Consider the following 19,566-nt stretch of genomic DNA (forward strand, 5'->3'; position numbering starts at 1 on the left):
GCTCTAGTAGCCAGAATAAACTGTATAGAGTTTCACACCTCAGTCGCTTTAATGGTGGTGTTAAGAAATAACTGGCATGTTTGTTTCTCAGTTGTTCCAAGTGTAAGGCTCAGACGCACCTTTTTCTCATTATAGCTGCTCTAAATTTTTTGTCACATTTCAGGTGGGGGAAAGAAATGCTACCCAGAAAAACCAACACAACCCAGATGCTGCTGTGTGTCCAGATGCAATACTCAATTTCCAAAAACAGCACTTTTATCTTTTCGGTCATGTCTGTAGTTTTATTTTGTGACGCATGTTGAAACAGGAAATAAGGCCAATATTTAAGTGAACAGGCAATTTCATTTTCAATGTTTAGCAGAGCAGTTCCACCTAAAGAAACACCATTAAATTGACACATTTTACCTAAAGACTCCAACAGATCGAAGTCCGTCAGATACGAATGAGAAATGTTGAGAAAATGTTGAGAAATGATGAGTCTGTGGGGGATTAGCAGTTGAAAAGTGGCTGATTAGCAGCAGGACAATCCGGGCTTCTACCTTGTCATCCATAAGCTCCCTTCACTATACATCCCTCATGGTGAATAGCAGTGATTACTACAATGTTAGGATGTTTTAGATCTCTCATGTGATCTGGGACTCGGCAGCGTCTGGAAGCACTTCAGCCGACACACAAGCTCAGTGTTCAAATCTGGACTGAAGCAGGCACTCAGGAGAGGCTGGCCAGCCGTCTCGGAACCACGTTCTTCTTCCCATTCTTGGCTTAACTGCCCGCTTCAAATCAAACCTGAATGGGTTTGTGATTGTAGAGGATTAAGCACCAGATACCGTATTCATTCTTGACCATGTATAGCGATGATGGCAGGAATCATAAAACACAAGTTGAAACAGTCAAATAACCGCATCACAGATAAAATAAACAGTACTCAGAGCTGATAACTTCCAGTCTGGTCTAAGCATTTCAATGTTGTAAATCTGCTACTGTAGCCTAATGTTTGACAAGTTGTAAACACGGTGAAACGTTTTGTTTTTTTTTACACAATAAATCAGAATAAGCCACATGTTCCACAAAGAAATTTAGTAAACCAACCAAACAAAATATGATTATTGTACATATTTACAACAGGAGCGTTTTTGTGTCTCACGTTCGCGAGTCACTGCAGTGACTCTTGGGAAAAACACAATTTGAGGAACACAATAAAAAAAACCCCCCAAAACTTCTATTTCACCAATTGTGAAGTTGAATCACTCCCAAATATGAGGGCTTCATTTTACATTTTAGGTAACTTTTCCCATTAATTTTCCCATTAACCAGACACTCAGGATTTTTGCAGAGGAGTTACTGCAAAGTCTTAAATTATTTGTGGTGGTGAAGTGTTCCAAAGAGTAGAGCTGACATCAACTGTAGGAGGACAGTCAATGAATGTGTTTATATACAAAAAAAAATTTAACCTGGTATTACTGAAGGTACTCGAATATTTACTTTAGGAACTGGCATTATAACTATGTTAGTATGACAGCTGAAGTGAGCTGATTTTCATTGAATGCTGAGTCATGTAAATATATGACTTCACTGACTGTTTTAATCATCTATTTTATTTCCCTGGTACTAGTAAGAACACTTCATTCTGAAAGCTGTTTTGGAAAAATGAAATCCCCACAAGGGGGTTTATTATAAGACCTGATCTGTTTATAAAACCTATAAGACCTGTCATCTGTAAAGGAATCCAGTTGAGTTTTGTAGAAGCCGTGATCATCCAAAAACATGTCGGATTCAGCATTCATGTGTCAACCAGCAAAACTTTATCTGGCACCGAACACCAGATAAAGTTAGCAAACGACTGCTAAACATAACATAGCATTTGGGGGCTGCAGATGAGAGCGCCACATGTATTTGGAGGGATCGGTGTTGCTAATCAGTTAGCTGGGACACCTTCATGAAGCAACAATAGCTCAGGATCATGTCTCTAGTTTTGGAAGATCTCTGTCCTTGTTAAGATTTTCTCATTCAATAAGGGATGACATAACATATTACCTGCTCACCACCCAACATTTAACATTTAAAGTTTGCAACTGACTGCTGAACATAGTGTAGCATTTAGAAATTCAAAATGTCATGTGTCCCTCTGGAGTTGTAGGAGACCAAAATAGAGTTTAAAACACGCATATTTACCAGTTTGGATTATACTGCTGCTGTTATCTACATATGTTTAGATGGAACTTTTTTGTTAAAACGGTAGCCATGACAACTTTATGTCACTATCTCTAGTGTTGGAATGCTTCTCCCTCTAGCGGTACATACTGTCTCAGTGTTTCTAAGTGGGGTTCAACACATTTACAAGTACCAATTCATGTACTTTAAAAGTATATTAGCGTCTGTACATTTTTCACTATTTAAAAAAAAAAAAAAAGTAGAATAGTAATTAAAACCCCAAAGCTGCTTGTGCAGACATCATTGTGATAACAGAGTATAAAACTAAATACACATAATGGTCAACTTCCAAACACTGTGTTGTAATGAACAAAAAACCATGCATAATACATCCCAACATTAATTCATGAGCAAAAATGTTCATCTGTTTGTAAAGTTCTGTGCAGTGCAAAGGCTTCATGCAGCTAATTCTGTACCGATTTATTACCAAGGTCACAGTTTAATTTTAACGCCTTAATCTTGCACACTTGTGTAATACATTATATGTTAAGGTTTCCGCTTTGTTGAGTCCATTGGAGAAGTTTCAACAAGTTTTCGTTTTATTTATATTCTATTTGTTGGAACCGGTGTTACCCCAACTGATCATCGAGATCAATATGTTATTAAAGTCCTGCCTCCATTTAAAATTAAAAGCCCAATACCATCAGTGGACTTAAGCCTTTAATTTATTAATAAGAGTTTTATGAAGCAGTATTTTTTCATAAGGAAATACAAATAGGTTGTGTTACAGTTATTCTGATGGATCTTGGTGCCACGGCACTCCCATTGATGGGCTCAATGGGAGTGGCTTCTTAGTCTGCTCCCACACCTGGTGGAAAAATTCTGTACTCCGGTTAGGTGTTTGACTTTTTTCAAAAATTTCAATGGCCCAGCCCTATTAGCAGTTGTTTAAACAGGCCCGCATTAGCATAGGTCTTTCTTTCGACATCAATCTGAATGTGACCCACTGTATGCTCCTCTTTACCGCTTACCGATCTGCTGCTATTGGACAGGGGAAAATGTAACTGTAAATTTGATTAGCAAAAAAATGTGTGTTATCGCCTACTGCAAAATGAAGCACAACAGTAGACTGAACACAAGGTGAACTCTTCTTCCAGTGGTGGGTCATCTTTTTACAAATATACTCTCATTCTACCTCGGTAGACCTTCTTAAGTCGCATCAAAAGGAAAAGAAACTCACACAAACAGATAAATTTCAAATACAGGGAGGAGAAAGTGCAAATATTTTGGCGCTGCTTTGTTTTTTTTGTTCTTTTTTTGAAACTCAGGAACTTCTTAATGTTTCCGCTCCATCTTTCTCTGTTCTTGCAGCGAGCGTACAGATGCCTTCCCTCTGTGCCCTCTGCTCACGTCTCAGCTTCTGGATCCTTCGCTTCTCAAACCAAATGACCTACTGACACAAAGACACGGGGAGGGATGGAAGAAGAAGGTAATGCATTCCCTCAATTGTTTTCATTCACCTACGGCTGACAAGACATTGTTCAACATGCAAAAGCTCTTCTTGCATGGACTCGATTCAAAATCTAAATTGCGTGTGCATATAGCTTGATAGAAAGAATTAAAAAGAGATCCATCCCCTGCAGCCTAAAAGTGCTGGTCTACTTTCTGACTTTAAATCAATTTGTATTAAAAGAAACTGTGTAGTAAAGGTAAACCTGCTCAAAGCAACTTGGTAAAACTTAACATGCAATAATGTGGCATCTGTGCGTCGGCCTTAACGGATATAAAATGCAATATGAAGCTAAATCTGTTTTTTTTTTAATTAGTAAAAAGTCATGTTGATTTACATCAAGTCTGGATAAACTCATATTTACATTCTGCGTCTTTTCAAACAGTCGCTTCCAGAAAAGCAAGGATAGGAAGTTAATGGTTATAAATGCTGACTGCCTCACCCACACCCAAAAGGTTAAAACGCTATTTTACAAATGAGCACCAACTCAATAGTATCTGGAGCTGTGTTACATTCGTGCATAAACTGCATGGGATGGGCAGTGTGCTGCAAAAGACAAGGACGGCTCACCCATCAATCAGATGAATGGGTGAGTGAGGCAAAAAAAAAAAGAAAGGAAGAAAGGATAGAAGAGAGTCCTGGGAGGAGTGGAAGATTGCTTACAGATGGCTGTCAGAGGTCCTCCTCAGCACTGTGGGAGATCAGGATACACCCATTTGTGTGTGTGTGTGTGTGTGTGTGTGTGTCTTCCACCCATCTGTACGCCGTGTGTACTTTAGATATATGTGGATTAAATCAATGCATACTGGCAAACATGACTTGATGTGTAAAGGTGACCATGCACAGGTGTACTCTGTCACTGCCGGTTAGTTTGACCATCAAATAGACATACAGCTGATTTTACAACACAAATCAGATGATGCATTTGCTCCGGAATCAGGTATGCTGTCTACAGTCCCTCCAGCGCTCCATAAATCACAGATTACCCTCCTGCACTGGATGCTTTAACATATACTTTAAGTGTGTGGAATAAAATATTATGGCTCCCTATTTGTACCCTGACAAGCTGAATCCAGGTGACAACCATTCGTAGTTTAACCAGTGACATTTTTACATAAGTGACAGAGAAGTTTGTTAGCCCCTTAGTCAAACTGCATCTCGTCTGCACTTTAAATTTGTAGTATACACATGTTGCAGGTGTCCATGTTGCTAAAATGAATGGTTTCTTGGAAATTCTTTGGAATAACCGAAGAATCTGACAGTCATGCTCTTCTAACTAATCCACAAAACTAGAATGGAACTCAGCCGATTGTGTTCCATCAGCCAAAGGTGAACAATCCATCAAATGTCTGCTCAGTTTTCTTGCTTCATGCCAGAGCCATCTATAGTTTTATGGAAATAGATTTATAAATTGTTGCATAATCATGAAAAATTTTCTGTCTCACAATGTTAAAAAAAAGTTGTACAAAACTGTCCTCTGATCTAGACGAGACAGTTTATAGTAGCTTTCTTGACCCCTTTCCTCATTCCTCAATGAAGGTTCATGGAAATGAAGTCAGTCTTTCTGAGTTAGGTCAGAAAGTGGAACAAAAAAAAGAAATCTAATTCCTGAATTTATCCCCTGGATCTTGACAAATGTGTATTTTATTTCCTGGCTCACTTGTCCACCAAGGTTGACGAAAATGCATCATGTAGTTTTGAATAATCGTCCAAAGCAACCGACCAGCAAACATGGGAATATAATTTCAATATTCTCCAAATCTCCTGTAAAGGTTGTCAGGTTTCTTCGGTGTAACGTGGAGGTGAAGTTTGGAGTCCTTTGGTCCGCATCAAATTAGAAAGGAGCTAGGTTTGTTAGCAGCCCACTGATCAAAAAAGGAACATATTTAAATTTTTTGATTTTTTAAAATAATATTCTGACCGGCTGTTATTTTACTGCTTAAGTTGTCTTTACTGGATTCCATGGGTTTTTTTTAAGTAAACACCAAGGAGAAGGTCTGAACTCTGAAGAATTACCAGCATGTTCTGCACATTATGCACTTCCACAACCTTTCCAGATATCTTTTGCAAGTGATGTCAGTGATTCTTCCCTTTTTCTCAGATAATGGTCATTTGTTTTGAGCTGAGCTTCTATAGTTCTTATGAACTGGCTTTGCAATTACCAGGCTCCAGAGCAGTGTCTGCTCACAAAGCTCCAGGGGATCTCTTGTGATAAAGGGCTGAAAGGAGATCCCGTCCAGAGGTGAGTCAGTTCACCTCACCTGGGATCACGCCATGAAGACACTTGGATCCAGACCTGGGAATCCTGGTATACCTGCACATGGTGGCCACTGGGAGAATAACCATCCAGTGAAACTCATCGCCGATGCTTATCTAACCATCACAGTCCTCTCTCTTGACCCCACAGTGTGTAGAACTGATGTCACGGTAATTAAGGCACAAATGATGTGATGTAATGGCCGTTGGCTCTGGGCAGGCGCTGCTTGTGGTTCTCTAATGGTGCAGAATCTCTGGTGCCAGGCCCGCATCATAATGCCCTCCTTTCATTCACACTTAATGACGGGCACAGCCGGGACAAACGGGAGAAAGGAGCCGCAGGAGAGGAGAGGAGATCGTATGATTCTTTCTGACAACTCATCTGCAGAATATTTGTTGCGTTTGATGGGTTGAGTCAACATAACTGTCTAAGTTGGCTTTAGTAGTTCCTCATAACTTGTTTTTTGGTACTGTGCACCTCACTTGGAGTTGGGGTCACCCATTCCTCATGAACCCTGCTGCCAAAGCCCAGTCTAACAAGTTTAATTGTGAAATATTATTGTATTATATTTAATTCAATTGACTAGACCCAATGATGGAGCCATTGAGCTCCCAGTCCTGTTGCACATCTGTGGATTCACCGCTCTATCGTGCTTGGAGAGAACTTTCCAGCCTTCTGCTTCTGTTTCATATCTAAACTGTAGTGAGGTTTCCGTTGTCTTAAGAAAACGGACGCAACTGTCTCCAGGACTTCAAACTCGCAAAGGTATTAAGATGTTTCCCTTTGTTGCTGCCAACATGTCAAGAGCAAAGAGCCTCTTACAAACGTGCACCATCCTGTCCTAAATATCATAAATTTGTCCGACAGTGACTTTCCAAATAAACTATTTGCCAAATGCGGCTCGACCGAAAGACACCCAGTCCACTGAGGACCAGCCAGGTGTACCTGAACCAAACGGCTGTCTTAGTCGACACAACGCTGTCACATGTTCTCACAGATTCACGCGTCTCCAACGCAGGTTTTCGTTATAGATTCCTCATCCTCTACACAATCATCACCAGCTCAGGGTGCTTGAGTGACAGCATGAGGAAACGCATAAAGCTGTCAGGCCATTTTCCTCTCGCTCGTAAGCAAGGAGGAGAGAGAATCACTGACCACAGCAAAAAACAACTGACCGAGCCGCCTCCTCCTCTGCTCCTCAAGTACCAGGGATATTTATCCTGGCAGCTGCGGCCAGCTCCTGAGAGGCTTGACGTTATGCCCGCTCAGAGCCACTGTCGTCCAGGCGCCGCAGGGAATCGCCAGGCTAAACACATGACCTCAGTGCGAGGTGGTGCTGAGACGGCCCAGTGGCCAGAGTCAACAGCACCGACGGAACTACTAATCACTCAATGGGAGGGGGGGGGGATCCCAGCAGATTGAAAAGATATTGAGAAAGAAACAGAAAGACTAAAAGATAGAAACACAATCAGCAAATAAATGCAATCAATCATTTTCTATGAATTTTTGTTTTTGTTTTTCAATGCAAACTAGGAAAACGTCCCAACAGTCCACAGCTGAATTTATTAGTTTTTTTTCTGTTTGAATATGAAGCAAATATCTCTCAAATAACTATTTGACATTATTCAACATTTTATCAGTTATGTTCAACAAAATTAAAAATAAAATTAAAATTATTCAGGTGTGGATTCATCAGGATGTTCCCAACTATGTGTACTTTTCTTCTCCTCCCTCAGCTGAGGTATGAGCTCAGAGTGTTTCCTAGTTTGTCTTATAAGATAGAAAATAAAACTCTGGGATTCACCAAAAATTCTGATCTAAAGATGATATCTAAGGTTTTAGCCGATAAATAGATTTTTTGTGCATACTCAATGTGTAATTGATGGTTGCAAAATACTCAAATTATTTGCTGTTGTGTCACCTAGTTGTATCTACTCCAAACTGGCATTTGTGTGTTAGTGGGTTATACAATAGCACTCATAACTACTAGCAGCCAAAGTTAGTGAAAGCATATTAGTTTGCCTTACTGAACAATTTTGTCCCTTGCCTTGTCCCGTGGCTCCCACTTGTTGGTGAGCTTCCTGTAAAAGAAAATAGCTTCTTGTTGTTAAGTCGCTTAAACTTGGCAGAAACAATGAAAGACCACTGTTTGTCTTCTGCATCAGAACAACTATCTGCAGAAAAATATTGAAATTATCCTTCCTGGATTAAAAGCAAACTGTGGCATTTTGCAATTCCTATGATTAATTGAATAACTGCTGATGAATAATGTGCTGTTCTATTCAGAAGGACCCTCACTATAACAAAAACTGATCATAGCAAAATTATCGTTTACTCTTTATGCGGAGATTTTTTTAAAATAGCCAAAATTACATCATACAATTCATGAATGTCTTCAATATCAGAGAACCTCTAAATGATTCTTTATGACTGTTGAAAAATGGGAATATTATGCATTCTCTGGATGATTGTTTAAAATCATATTTGAGTGGGTTTCCAATGAAATGCTAGCCTGGGCTAAAACTACTACATGTGGGAGAACTGCTGCAGTTTAGCCTCACTATTCCTCTTACCATCCTTGCTGACGCCCAGACAGCCTTTCAGCTCCTGCAGGGTGATGGCCCTGTCCTTATTCAGGTCACAGTAGTCGGTGAACTTGCGGGCGCACTTCTTAGGTTTGGCTTTCTTCTTCAGGTACCTCTTAAACGGCTTGAGTTCCTTCTTGTTGATGTCGTGGCTGCCGTTGTTGTCCAGCTGGGCAAAGTACCAGTGTACCACTCTCTCTTCTAAAGTGTGACTAGGATCAGGCTCAACAAACCTGGTGGAAGTTATAAAAATCAGATTTAGATATGAATGGAAGCGGCAGACACTTCTGATGTAAATTGCTCACAAATTAAACCCCAGGGAAACATTTTCCTCTTTGGTCAAAGCGGTAACACCAACAACCCTAAAAGCAACAATAAACAGCAGATACAAAGATCATTTCTGAGAAATTGTATTTGTTTTTACATTTGAACCTATGGGCGGCTGTGGCTCAGGAGGTAAGAACGTCATCCATTTATCACAAGCACCACTTCCCCAGTCCATGAGAAGATAATTATCCCCAGCTTCCTCCCCAGGCATGCAACAAATTCTGTGACATGTAATAAGTGTAATTGTCTGTGACGACTTTAAAAAAGCTTCTATAAATTTGTTACGTCTTTCATGTCTTGCAGGATGGAATCATCTTTTTAGGACAGTATCTATAGCTTCAGTCCAAATAGCTTTCAGTCCCATCAGTGTATTCTCTCTACTGTAGTTCCAGCAATGATGAAAAATGTTTGTGCCAAGATCTGTGCATTGTCAGTGATAGTGATGGAATACTGGTGGTCAATTCAAGCAAGCAAAGGGAAAGATCATTTGAGTAAAACCAGAAGAGGGAAAAGTTTTCCAAAAAGACTGAGTCGTGACCCATCCTGCTCAGGCACAATTCTCTGGTCTCATTGTTACGTGGCACAGCTTACCTCCCGCCACCAGAGGGGGCTGGTGAGTTTATGGCTTGCACCATGTCTGTGGTGAGCGCATCTAACAAGCTTGTAATGAATTCCGCTTTCTTTCCCTCTGGACAGCCTGGCGGAATAAATTTTTCAAAAAAAGACAGAAATAAGTGAACAGAAGGAAATATTGTCTAGAAACGAATGAGAAAACATTTCTGTTAAATTACATTTTTATCTTTATCATTCAACATGTACATTTAAGACTTCAGAAACACATGCACATGGTTTGAGGTGAAACAGAAGTGTGTTTCGATGAGCGTTTCGTCGTTTCGTCGAACAGTGCAGACCTGTTAACTTTTATGACACAACTCTGAACACCTTGGGTAACTCATTTTAATTGCCCAGATGTATGCTTTTAATAGCATGCGAACAGTGCAAATACTTCCCTACTAATTGTGTCTCTTAAAGCGAAACATCAAAAGCAGCTGCAAAAAAAAAAAAAAAAATCTCATTCTTTTTTCAGTTGTTCCTTTTTTCCTGAAGTTTGTACTTGTTCTTCCTCTGGCCTCCTCCTCCTCTACCCTACTCAAGTGTTTTCATGCCTTTTTCCTTCCATCCTGTGGGAGGTGGTCTCTGCTCCTCCAGGTGAAACCAATTAGCTTTTCCTATAGCATAGCTCAGAGGAGCGCCGCCTTGCTGCGTTGTAACCCAAGTGTTAAATTAGGGTGGTATGAAGCACGAACCATAAGCACGCTGCTTAGGGGACCAGGTGTGAAGGGTGTAGTGAGATGAGACCTCCAGCAGCGAGTCTTGTCATGAACAGAATAACAGCAAAGCTATGTGGTGCATTTTTAGACATAAACATTAAACAGCCTGTGAACAATCTAGAGTTAGGGCCTGTCACAATTATGACATCATCAGATACTGATCGTTTGAGCAAACAACATATTTTTTCAAAATATGAATTTGTGTTGAAACGTTTGCATTGACTTCATGATTGATTGGTGGTCATTAGCTTGACAACAGGTTTTTATCCGGTTGAGCTTATCTTGGTTTGAAGCTAGAATGGAATCCATTCACTTGCGGAGGTGATTTATTGAAAAAAAATGTTTTAATCATTGATGACATTGAATGACTGAGCTCACTTTATATTTATTTTATTTTCCCCTCCACCAAGGGGAAGTCTCAGGGAATGACCTCCTATCTGCTCCCTTACAACGGTGGTATTGCCGTCAATTGATTGGTCTTTCAGGCAACCATTTCTCCTCAGTCCTCCTTTATTCTACCTTAATGTGACAGTTGTGAAATATTGAGCTTTGCTGTTCATATTATCCCCTACTGTACATAAAAATATCCGCATAACATGAAATAAATATCCCTACCCGATACCCTACGGCTCCAGTTCTAACGCCCACAGAGCCTCACCGCCACACCCAGCAACACTCACACCTTCCATAAAACATGCCACACATCTGCTGCACAGTCAGGAGTCATTCTTGACTCTGTAAACTCACCACATGGGGAATTAAAAAGGAGTTACAGTGAAACCTTAAATGATGGGGAAACAGAGGAGTAACTTAAGAAAGTGAGCATTAATAAGGGCAGAGGAGTACGAGCCGGGGTTATGACCTCTGCTGCAGAGGAGACTCTGATCTCTCCAGCGAGGAAAAATGTAAAGCCAGTAAAAGCCCAATTTGGATCAAAGATTTGTGGTAAAATGAAAATAGCCAGAGACATCAAATGATCCAGCTCAGCTCTGCTGAAGTGTTAGAATTCTTCTTTTTTTCCAACAATGCATCACGTGTCCCTGTTTGTTTTTCAATGTTCAAAGAAAATTTGATGCCTTCATCTAGTCACACTGCATTGTTTCATCTAGTTGAACTGCAAGTAAATACGTTGAGTCATGACTACAGTTTCATCCAGCCGCACTGCAGCTAAATATGTCGAGTCGTTGTGACAGTTTCCTCTAGTCGCACTGCAATTAAATATGTCGAGTCATTGCTACAGTTTCATTTAGTTGCACTGCAACTAAATTCGTTGAGTCACATGGTTTCATCCAGTTGCACGGCAAGTAAATATGTCGAGTCACTGCTACAAGGTTTCACCTAGTCGCAGTGCACTGTAACAAAATACCCTACGTCGAGTCAGTGCTAGTTTCACCTAGTTGCACTGCAACTAAATATGTCGAGTCATTCCTTCAGTTTCATCTAATTGCACTGCAACTAAATATGTTGATTCGTTGCTACATAGTCGAAAGCGGTTTAAGTGAATATTTCAGACATTTAAATGGTTAAAAGCACCCAGTATATTGCTGCAATCCCAAGAATTTAATTACGCTGCTTTAATACTGTGGAAAGAAAACCTGTCAAGTCTCTGCCTTGGAAAGGATCTTCAGTGTCAGAGAGGCGAGATCGAGCAGCGCCATCGCACTCCGGCGTCTGGTACCTGTTACACAGACAAGAGGACAGCAGAAACACAGCTGCATGACACAAAAACAGGAAAGGAAGCTGAGGAAGAAAAGAACAAGTTGTTTGTTGAGAAGCTAATAAACATGAACCTTATTCTGGTATGTAAAACACCTCCAAAAAACTTCCTGTTTTCCTTTCAGTTCTCAGAAGGCGGAGCTTAAAGGTCAAGATATTGGTGTTGCAAAAAAAAAAATCTTTATCATAGTTATACAAACATGCATCATTTCTACACTTCTTAAAACTAGTCATCATTCTTTTGCTTTAATTTTTATTTTCTCTGTTAGCTTTTATTAATGTCTCTTTGTATGAATGCTTAAAAACTAAATTTGTTTTGACGCGCTCAAACCTTTATTTGAGAGTCATAGCAAACTGTTAAACATTATGCCGGGCATGACTCGTTTTCTCCTGGCTATTGAAGAGGACGGAAAATTGAGCATGTGTATCTCATTTGCCTTTTTTCAAAATAAAAGTTTCTCTCTTTTTTTTTTAAGTCTACGGGATCAATGATCCAAGAAAGGATGTGTGATCCATTACCTTGCACACAAAAAAATAGGGATGAGTGACATGAGGTCTTATCCAAAGTACATCTATTTGACTTACTCAAATTCTAATATTCATATTCTATCTAATAACAGCCAGTACAAGAGTACATTTTTCAACACTACTTTGTGGACCCACGTCCGTCCATATGACGCACAGCTTGTGCTAAAACCCACAAAGAGCTGCAACTGCACTGAAAACCATTGTCATACCAAATACCAAGTGTTTACAGCCAGCTAATGACATTCCCACCAGGGCTTGAAGATAATTGTTCTGTCAAGTGAAACAGCAGCTTGGATCCAGAAGTCCTCCAAAAAAAAATGTCTGAGCAGCAAAAGTACCTCAGTCTGCCGATCAATCTGCTGCTTCTGACCTTGTGAATTATCTCAAAAACTAAAAAAAGATAAGAAATTTGTCCAATATCACCTTCAGGTAAACATTTTCACTGATCTCCCAATGTATGTTATCGTCACATTTGAGTATTAATGTCTTTTTTTAATTCGTTTTTGGTTCCCAGAGGATGAATTCCAGATTCTTTGATGATCCCACCCTTTAATGCCACATCTTTAATCAGAATTATTAATCGTAACAGCTTTGGTTCTGTAATGTTTATTTTAGCACAATCTCCAGGTCTCAGTTTCACTCCGTCAGACAATGAATACACCCCGACAGCAAAACCAGTCAGTTCACCTCAGTCAAACTTTGTGACTGGTGCCAAATAAACATTTTCCAGTCTGGCCAGGTACACATTTGGAACCAGTTTAGTTTGAACTTGAACAATTATTTTACCCTTGAATCAGCAGCAGCTTCCATTAACATCTAAGGACACAAACATCACTCACGAAAAGGAATGACATCATTACATTTAGAGTTAAAGCATTGACAGTAACACAACTGGTTGCCTTTCAAATGTAACCTTACTTACTGCAACTATTTCACAATAAAATCCCAAATAAGTGTTTCTTTCCTCTGGAATACCAGGAGGCTTTTAGCTTGAAATGTACACAGGGAGTGTTGAGTACTGTAGTAAATTTAAAAGGGCAAACGGGAGCAGATGAGCATTAATTTTACCTGGTGGAGGTTCCAGGTATGGGTCGTCCTGTGTCCACCAGAACACACCAGCAGTAGCTTGTGGACTGGTGACACTGGACAGCTTTGTAAAGCCCTGCAGGCCCACAGTCGGGGATGAAAATGGCCTCGCGTGGATTCTGTCGAGCCTCTTCCAGTGCGCTCTGTCGCTCCTGGTCACAAGATGGAACTTTCTCTAAAACCATAAGAAAAACACGCAATACAGAATAACCATGAAACCAATCCAGGATTGCATGTAACAGAAAATATGAACAAATTATTAAATGTTGAATGTGCATATCATTAAGCATCAATTCCCCTCAATGACTTGTGGAACCATCCCACTCCTGCGGGTTGCATGAGGAAGTCTCTACACGCCTTATATGTGCAACACCAGCTGCTCCACCCTTGATAAATGCTACACCTTGTCTGAACGCACTGTATTTACATTCACATCCATTTAGTCCATTGCTCACTCTTAAGTCAAGTACATCAGCGCTACATCCTGAACCAGTTACCATGGAGATGAAGTTTCTTTCGCCAATCCTGATCTATTCATCATTTAATTACGGAGCAGCACGCTGCAGTAAGAGTCGTGTTAACCACTATGTGACTTTTATTCAGGGTGATGATTGTGGAGTTAAATTAATGCAACGACAGTAATTGTGGCTGATCTAAAAGGCTTCCATGTATACGATTATGGAAAAAACTGTAGACTATTGATTTTATTAGTGATGCAGATCAACCCTGCAATAGATTTACTGTTTTTTTTATAATATGACGATGCAGCGATTAAGGAATTAAGGAAAATTTGTGACTGTAATATTAGAGTAAAAAGTTAGATCAGAGTGTGCTTTCAGTTATGCATTAATTTGCACACACAATATTAATTGTTTTTGAAAACTGAAATGGTTGTTTCCCTAATTTGCAAATATCAAGAATTAATGTAATAATAAAAATGGATTTATTCAATAATACATTTTTTAAACGTATTTTTTCCACAATATGATTTGCAGAAGTTAGACATACCTGCCCTTTGTTATTCTCCTTGGTAATGTTATTAAAGATGGAGAAGACAGTGATGGCAGATTCAGTAGCAGACTGCAGAAGCTGAACAACGGTGTGTGTGTGTGTGTCTGTGTGTGTGTGTGTGTGTGTGTGCGTGCGTGTGTGTGTGTAACATGGCTGCCAACAGAGTCCCTACACCAAAAAAATGTGTTCTCCTGTGGAGGCTCACACTCAAGTGTTCGTAACGCCGTAGCCTGACTCTGGACCTTGCCAAGGCTCCTTCACATCCAAATTATTTAGCACTGTTTATTATACAGAGGTTATGCTGGCGCCAGGCTCTAGGATTCCCAAAAGAAAATTGTTTTTATACATGTAAGTGGAAAAAGGCTGGACCCTTGAAATGTAATCCCTTCAGTGTTGTGCAGAATTGAAATTCAATCTATGACTCCTTTGTCTGCCTTTCATTTCTGCTCTATTTGTTTTTTCCTCTTCGGTTCCTTTTCAGTGATACCGCTCTTCCCCCAGCAGGAACCCAAACCCAAATCATCCCGAAAAAACAACAAAACCCAACACAAGTGATACCAGGATTGTGCTCATTTGTCTGGTGTGTTGTGTTTTTTTCCATAGGAGCAAACCAGCAGTGGATGAAAGCTGATTTTTTTTAGACTTTGACCTTCATCCTCCAGGCTCCTAGCCAAGTCAAACTACTTCTTCACACTCTTCTCCTTCCATTTTATCTTCCTTTATCAATCACATTTCATCAATTTCAATCCCTTCGTCCCACCTCTCTCTTGTCTTTGTCTTTCTCCCCGCTTCTCCCTCTCTGAACTGACCTCCGCCCCGCCCGGCGCTTTCTCCTCATCGCTTCACTCCAGTGGCTTTCAGCTGTGAGATAATCACTGCAATGTTGTCTCTAATGTTCTTTCTCTGCAGTTAAAATAGTGTATTTGTGTGTTTATGACCGGCGGCGCAACAAAACTGGAAATTATTGAGCATTCACATCATAAATGGGGATCTAATTTTCAGTTGCATTATTTGTTAGCACCTTCTTGGTCATCATATTTGGCAACTACTCATTACATCATTGCTTCTAGTTGCTTTTCTTTTTTATGTAATAAGCAGCAATTTATCCCTTTTCTTTCTTGTAGTTAGCAGGTTTGTGGTTCACCACACATATTTATAAATTTTTATGCAACATTAGAAAAATATCATGTGAAAATCTGGCAACAGAGCATCATTAAAGAAAAAGAAGAACTTTGCTTTACTTTGCCTAAGTAAGCAACATTATCACTCTAAATCATGAATATGGTGAACACAGAGCCAGTGAGTTAATAACATCACTTGTGTGCACAGGAGAGCTGCTTCCAAGTGTAGTTAGAGGAAGACAGACAGGTTCTGATTTATGTTAGATTTTAAATAATCTTCACTACTACTCAAAACGTTGGCATCTGCTAGGAGAATCAAGATGAATGCCTCCCCAATAACACCAGACACCCCATAAACCACCACACCAGAGCTGGAAGAGGCATTAAAATCCTCCAGGAAAACTAAATTCTGTTTAATTCCTGCTCTTTTTACACTCACTGTGACTGGATATTATCCCTGCAACATCAGCATCTCAGAACAAACAAACATGTAAACAACACCTCACCAGAAAACAGCTGTTTTGCAGCCCTCCACCGCCAACACACCACACTGAGAACAACAGTATTCAGTCTGGACAAAAAGCAAGTAAAACTGAACGAGAACAAGTTGTGTTTTTACTCTCGCTGTGTTATCTTTATTTTCGTTGAATCACAATTAAGCAAAATTCAAGTATAGAGCATATATTATTTAATTTCCTATGCATTCATCATCTTTTTGGCACCTTCAATCTCATCAGCAGAGGTGTTTCTTTGAGCATTTATTAGATCCCTTCATTTAAGCAACACATATTTTATGCTGGCAAAAAACATCTGTGTCACTTTTATGATGTGTATGGATGCCAGCATGGCCGCTATGATCACACTTACACCTGTCTAAGATATGAACACAGCGTGAGTCACAACCTCCAGATGTTGTCTTTCCCATTACATTCTGACATGTACACCTTATATAAACATGCCGTGATTAATAAAATAAAAATGGACGCAGATTTTGATTTATTTAATAGGGGACAAGCTCCAATCCTGTTTATCAGATAAACGATAACCCCCACACATACTATACACATCCATTTGAAGTACTTTTCCTGCGTGCATACATTTTATGCATAAAAACTACAATATGCATAAAGTTCTCGGGCTAAGGTTGCGTTTGTTTCTCTCACCTTGCCTCCTGGAAGTGGAGCTGTTCTGCTTATTCTCTTTATAACCCAGCTGCTTTATCCACAAAGTTGGAGCCGTTATCTCTGCAATAAAATTGACACAGTAGAGATAAATACGTTTAACAGATGATCGAAAAAAATGAATTTTTATTTAGTAGCTAGCTGGTCCTTACCATCGCCCTCGTGGGGGACGAGAGTCTCCATGGTGGGTGTGGGCTTGGAGCCATCATCTGGGTTGAGAGTGAGAAAGAAACGGAAAGAGACTACCATTATTGAGGTTAATACAATCTACTCTCCAGAACTGTTGAATGGTTGGGATTTGCACATGGCCCGGCCATGACAGACAGACAGACAGACAGACAGACAGACAGACAGAACAACAGATGATTCTTGTCACATTCACGACAAGAAGTCAACTCCTCACACTTCCATTCTCACATCAGGAAGCTCCACATTCATCACATCCCAACACAACCACGCTGTAAACCACACACGTGCCAACACTCACACGAGGAGACCCCCCCACCACCACCGCCTCCATCAGGACCCACTGTGGGTGCTGTAGAGGGCCGTGCACCTCAGATATAATTTATTATTCTAAATGTTCATCAGTGTTTTGTGCTAATGTTGCAGACGTTGGTTCGTGGAGGAACAATTACCCTCCCCTTTGGCATTCAGCGCTCAGTCTGGGGTAAAAACATGTTTTTATTCTGCCCATTTCTAAACCTGAAGACTAAAATGAAAAAAAAAGGCAGAATTTCAGCACAATATTGAATAAAATAAAGAAATACAGTTGTCAATGAGATCATCAATAATTAGATTCCTTGTGCTGTCAATTCTGCTTTATCCAAAGCAGAAGAAACATAACCACGGCTTGTCTTTTCTGTTGTTGCCATGACTACCACAATGCTTGCATACAGTAATATTCCTCTACAGATAATATGTGATTGGTTTCAGATGTGTTAATAATTCTGACATACTGATTTCGTTTTTTGCCAGTTGTTGCTGAAGTTACTGAACTTTTCTCCGCTGAATGATTTGATGTGAATAGAAAGATTTATTGAACTGAATACATAAAATTAATTTTCTGTATCATTAGATTCTTGAAAGATAACAATTTAGCACAGGCTAAAGAAAATGGGTCAGAGAGACTAAACAGGTACATGTTCTGTTTAATGGATCAATATGTTGTAATAATTAGATAATGCTGCCTAGAATACTCACCCATGTGCAGTTTTGTAGCATCTGGAATTCTCCTTAGGAAATAATTCAATCAAAAACACACCAGAGAGAACTAGAGACATTTCATAGACACTAAAGTTAGGTCTTAAATCAGACATCTTGTTAGCAAATTGGAACACTGATCTGAGGTCACGCTGAACTGATCCGGTCAAACTTGAATTAAATTAACAGTCGTTACTCGTTTACTAATCCAAACCTGGTCAAACAGCCTCCTAAAGATGTTGGGTAATTTTATTTTTTTTGACAACTTTTTTTTTCTTTCTTTTTTTAAATTTCCCCATCTTGAAACAATTTGTGTACCTTAGTGTTTGATCCAGGTCTGGACTATGAGTAACAAAGTGATCCCAGACACACCAAACAGACATGAACCAACGACTGGTGATGAATAGGGACTCTTTCCTCGACTCGCAAGACTTGATCGTCTTGCTGATTCAGCATTTTTAATCGGCTGAGCATCCAGCGACAATGACTGGTATGAAAAAGGCTTTTAGTTGACCTTTTGCTGTAGTCTTGACTTTTTTTAAATCTTTTACTTTTTGCGTTCTTTGCAGTCTTCATCACCACTCTCCCTCATGCCTCTGCTGGTATGTTTGGGGCCTCAACTTATCACTTTTATCACCTGAACACCTTTTCTCAGGGGCTGGAAACATCTCTTCTCACTTTACATAAAGCCCCGTTCTGTACATTGTACTTTCAGTAAGATTTGCCTGATGGAAGAAAAATATTTTCACTTGCTTTTACCTCTGTTTTCAAAGACTAAAAAGGATACTTATTTTTTTAAAAATGCATCCGTCAAGATACAAGTGAACATCATGCCGCCTGTCTGCTCTGCACAAACATAGACTTTGTACAGATCAGATGGGAGAAGAACAGCAGACATTTGAACTTGTACTCTCTTTCTGTCTCTTTCATACAAATAAAAGCACTCGCAGCCATGCAAACACAACCTGCAACAGATCTCAGCTCACCTTTTCTACCAGAGTTCGGTGGCCCGGGTGGTTTGTCGGTTACTGACCCTGTACAGAAGGAAAAAACAAGCAAAATATACAAAGAGAAGAATAGACAGAAGCAAAAACTCCTAAGGAAGTTTTAAAAGTTTTGATTGTAAAATGTTTGTCATTCAAGTAATTAACCTTTTATTGGATTAAATCTGAGTGCTCCAAAGTAACAGGAAACAGGCCGAGAGAAAAACATTGCTCCCCCAAGATTACCCAACCGATGACGTCCTGACTCAGAGTTAGATCTGGTGGTTTATCAGAGTTTGACGGGTACATTCTGTTAGTTATGATAGCAGGCACACATCGAAACATTCTGCTTGTAGTTTTATCTCAGTGCTGACTGATGCAAACCTGAGTGATCCACCCCATCTGTGGAAAGTGATTATCAAACAAACAAACAAAAAAAAATTGTCCAAATCTCATTCTCATTTGCTGCATGCAGGTATTCCTGTTTCATGCACGGATGCGTGAAAGAGCGATATCAGACAACCAGTTACAGCAGAATGGCAGAAGGTAGATATTTCACGTAAAGGCAACTGGAAG

The 19,566-nt window shown here is 39.8% G+C and overlaps 1 protein-coding gene across 8 annotated transcripts in view; it reads right to left on the reverse strand.

The window, feature by feature from the left end:
• Nucleotides 1-1,060: 1,060 nt before the first annotated feature.
• The window catches only part of smoc1 (SPARC related modular calcium binding 1), a 36,916-nt gene continuing 18,410 nt past the window's right edge, over nt 1,061-19,566 (reverse strand). For 2 of the 8 annotated variants that reach the window (XM_068338175.1, XM_068338173.1), the window contains 9 exons: nt 18,994-19,041; nt 16,957-17,013; nt 16,787-16,867; nt 13,474-13,666; nt 11,757-11,839; nt 9,422-9,527; nt 8,492-8,736; nt 7,966-7,999; nt 1,061-3,604 (listed from right to left, as the gene is read on the reverse strand). In XM_068338175.1, the coding sequence (XP_068194276.1) occupies nt 3,565-3,604; nt 7,966-7,999; nt 8,492-8,736; nt 9,422-9,527; nt 11,757-11,839; nt 13,474-13,666; nt 16,787-16,867; nt 16,957-17,013; nt 18,994-19,041 (887 nt within the window). In that variant the 3' untranslated portion in view covers nt 1,061-3,564. Of the gene's footprint in view, nt 3,605-7,945; nt 8,000-8,491; nt 8,737-9,421; nt 9,528-11,756; nt 11,840-13,473; nt 13,667-16,786; nt 16,868-16,956; nt 17,047-18,993; nt 19,042-19,566 lie in introns of all 8 variants that reach the window. The other 6 variants (XM_068338174.1, XM_068338167.1, XM_068338172.1 and 3 more) reach the window with 5 other exon arrangements.

This window comes from Antennarius striatus, chromosome 17 (genome assembly GCF_040054535.1).
Source record: "Antennarius striatus isolate MH-2024 chromosome 17, ASM4005453v1, whole genome shotgun sequence".
Classification (NCBI taxonomy): Eukaryota; Metazoa; Chordata; class Actinopteri; order Lophiiformes; family Antennariidae; genus Antennarius; species Antennarius striatus.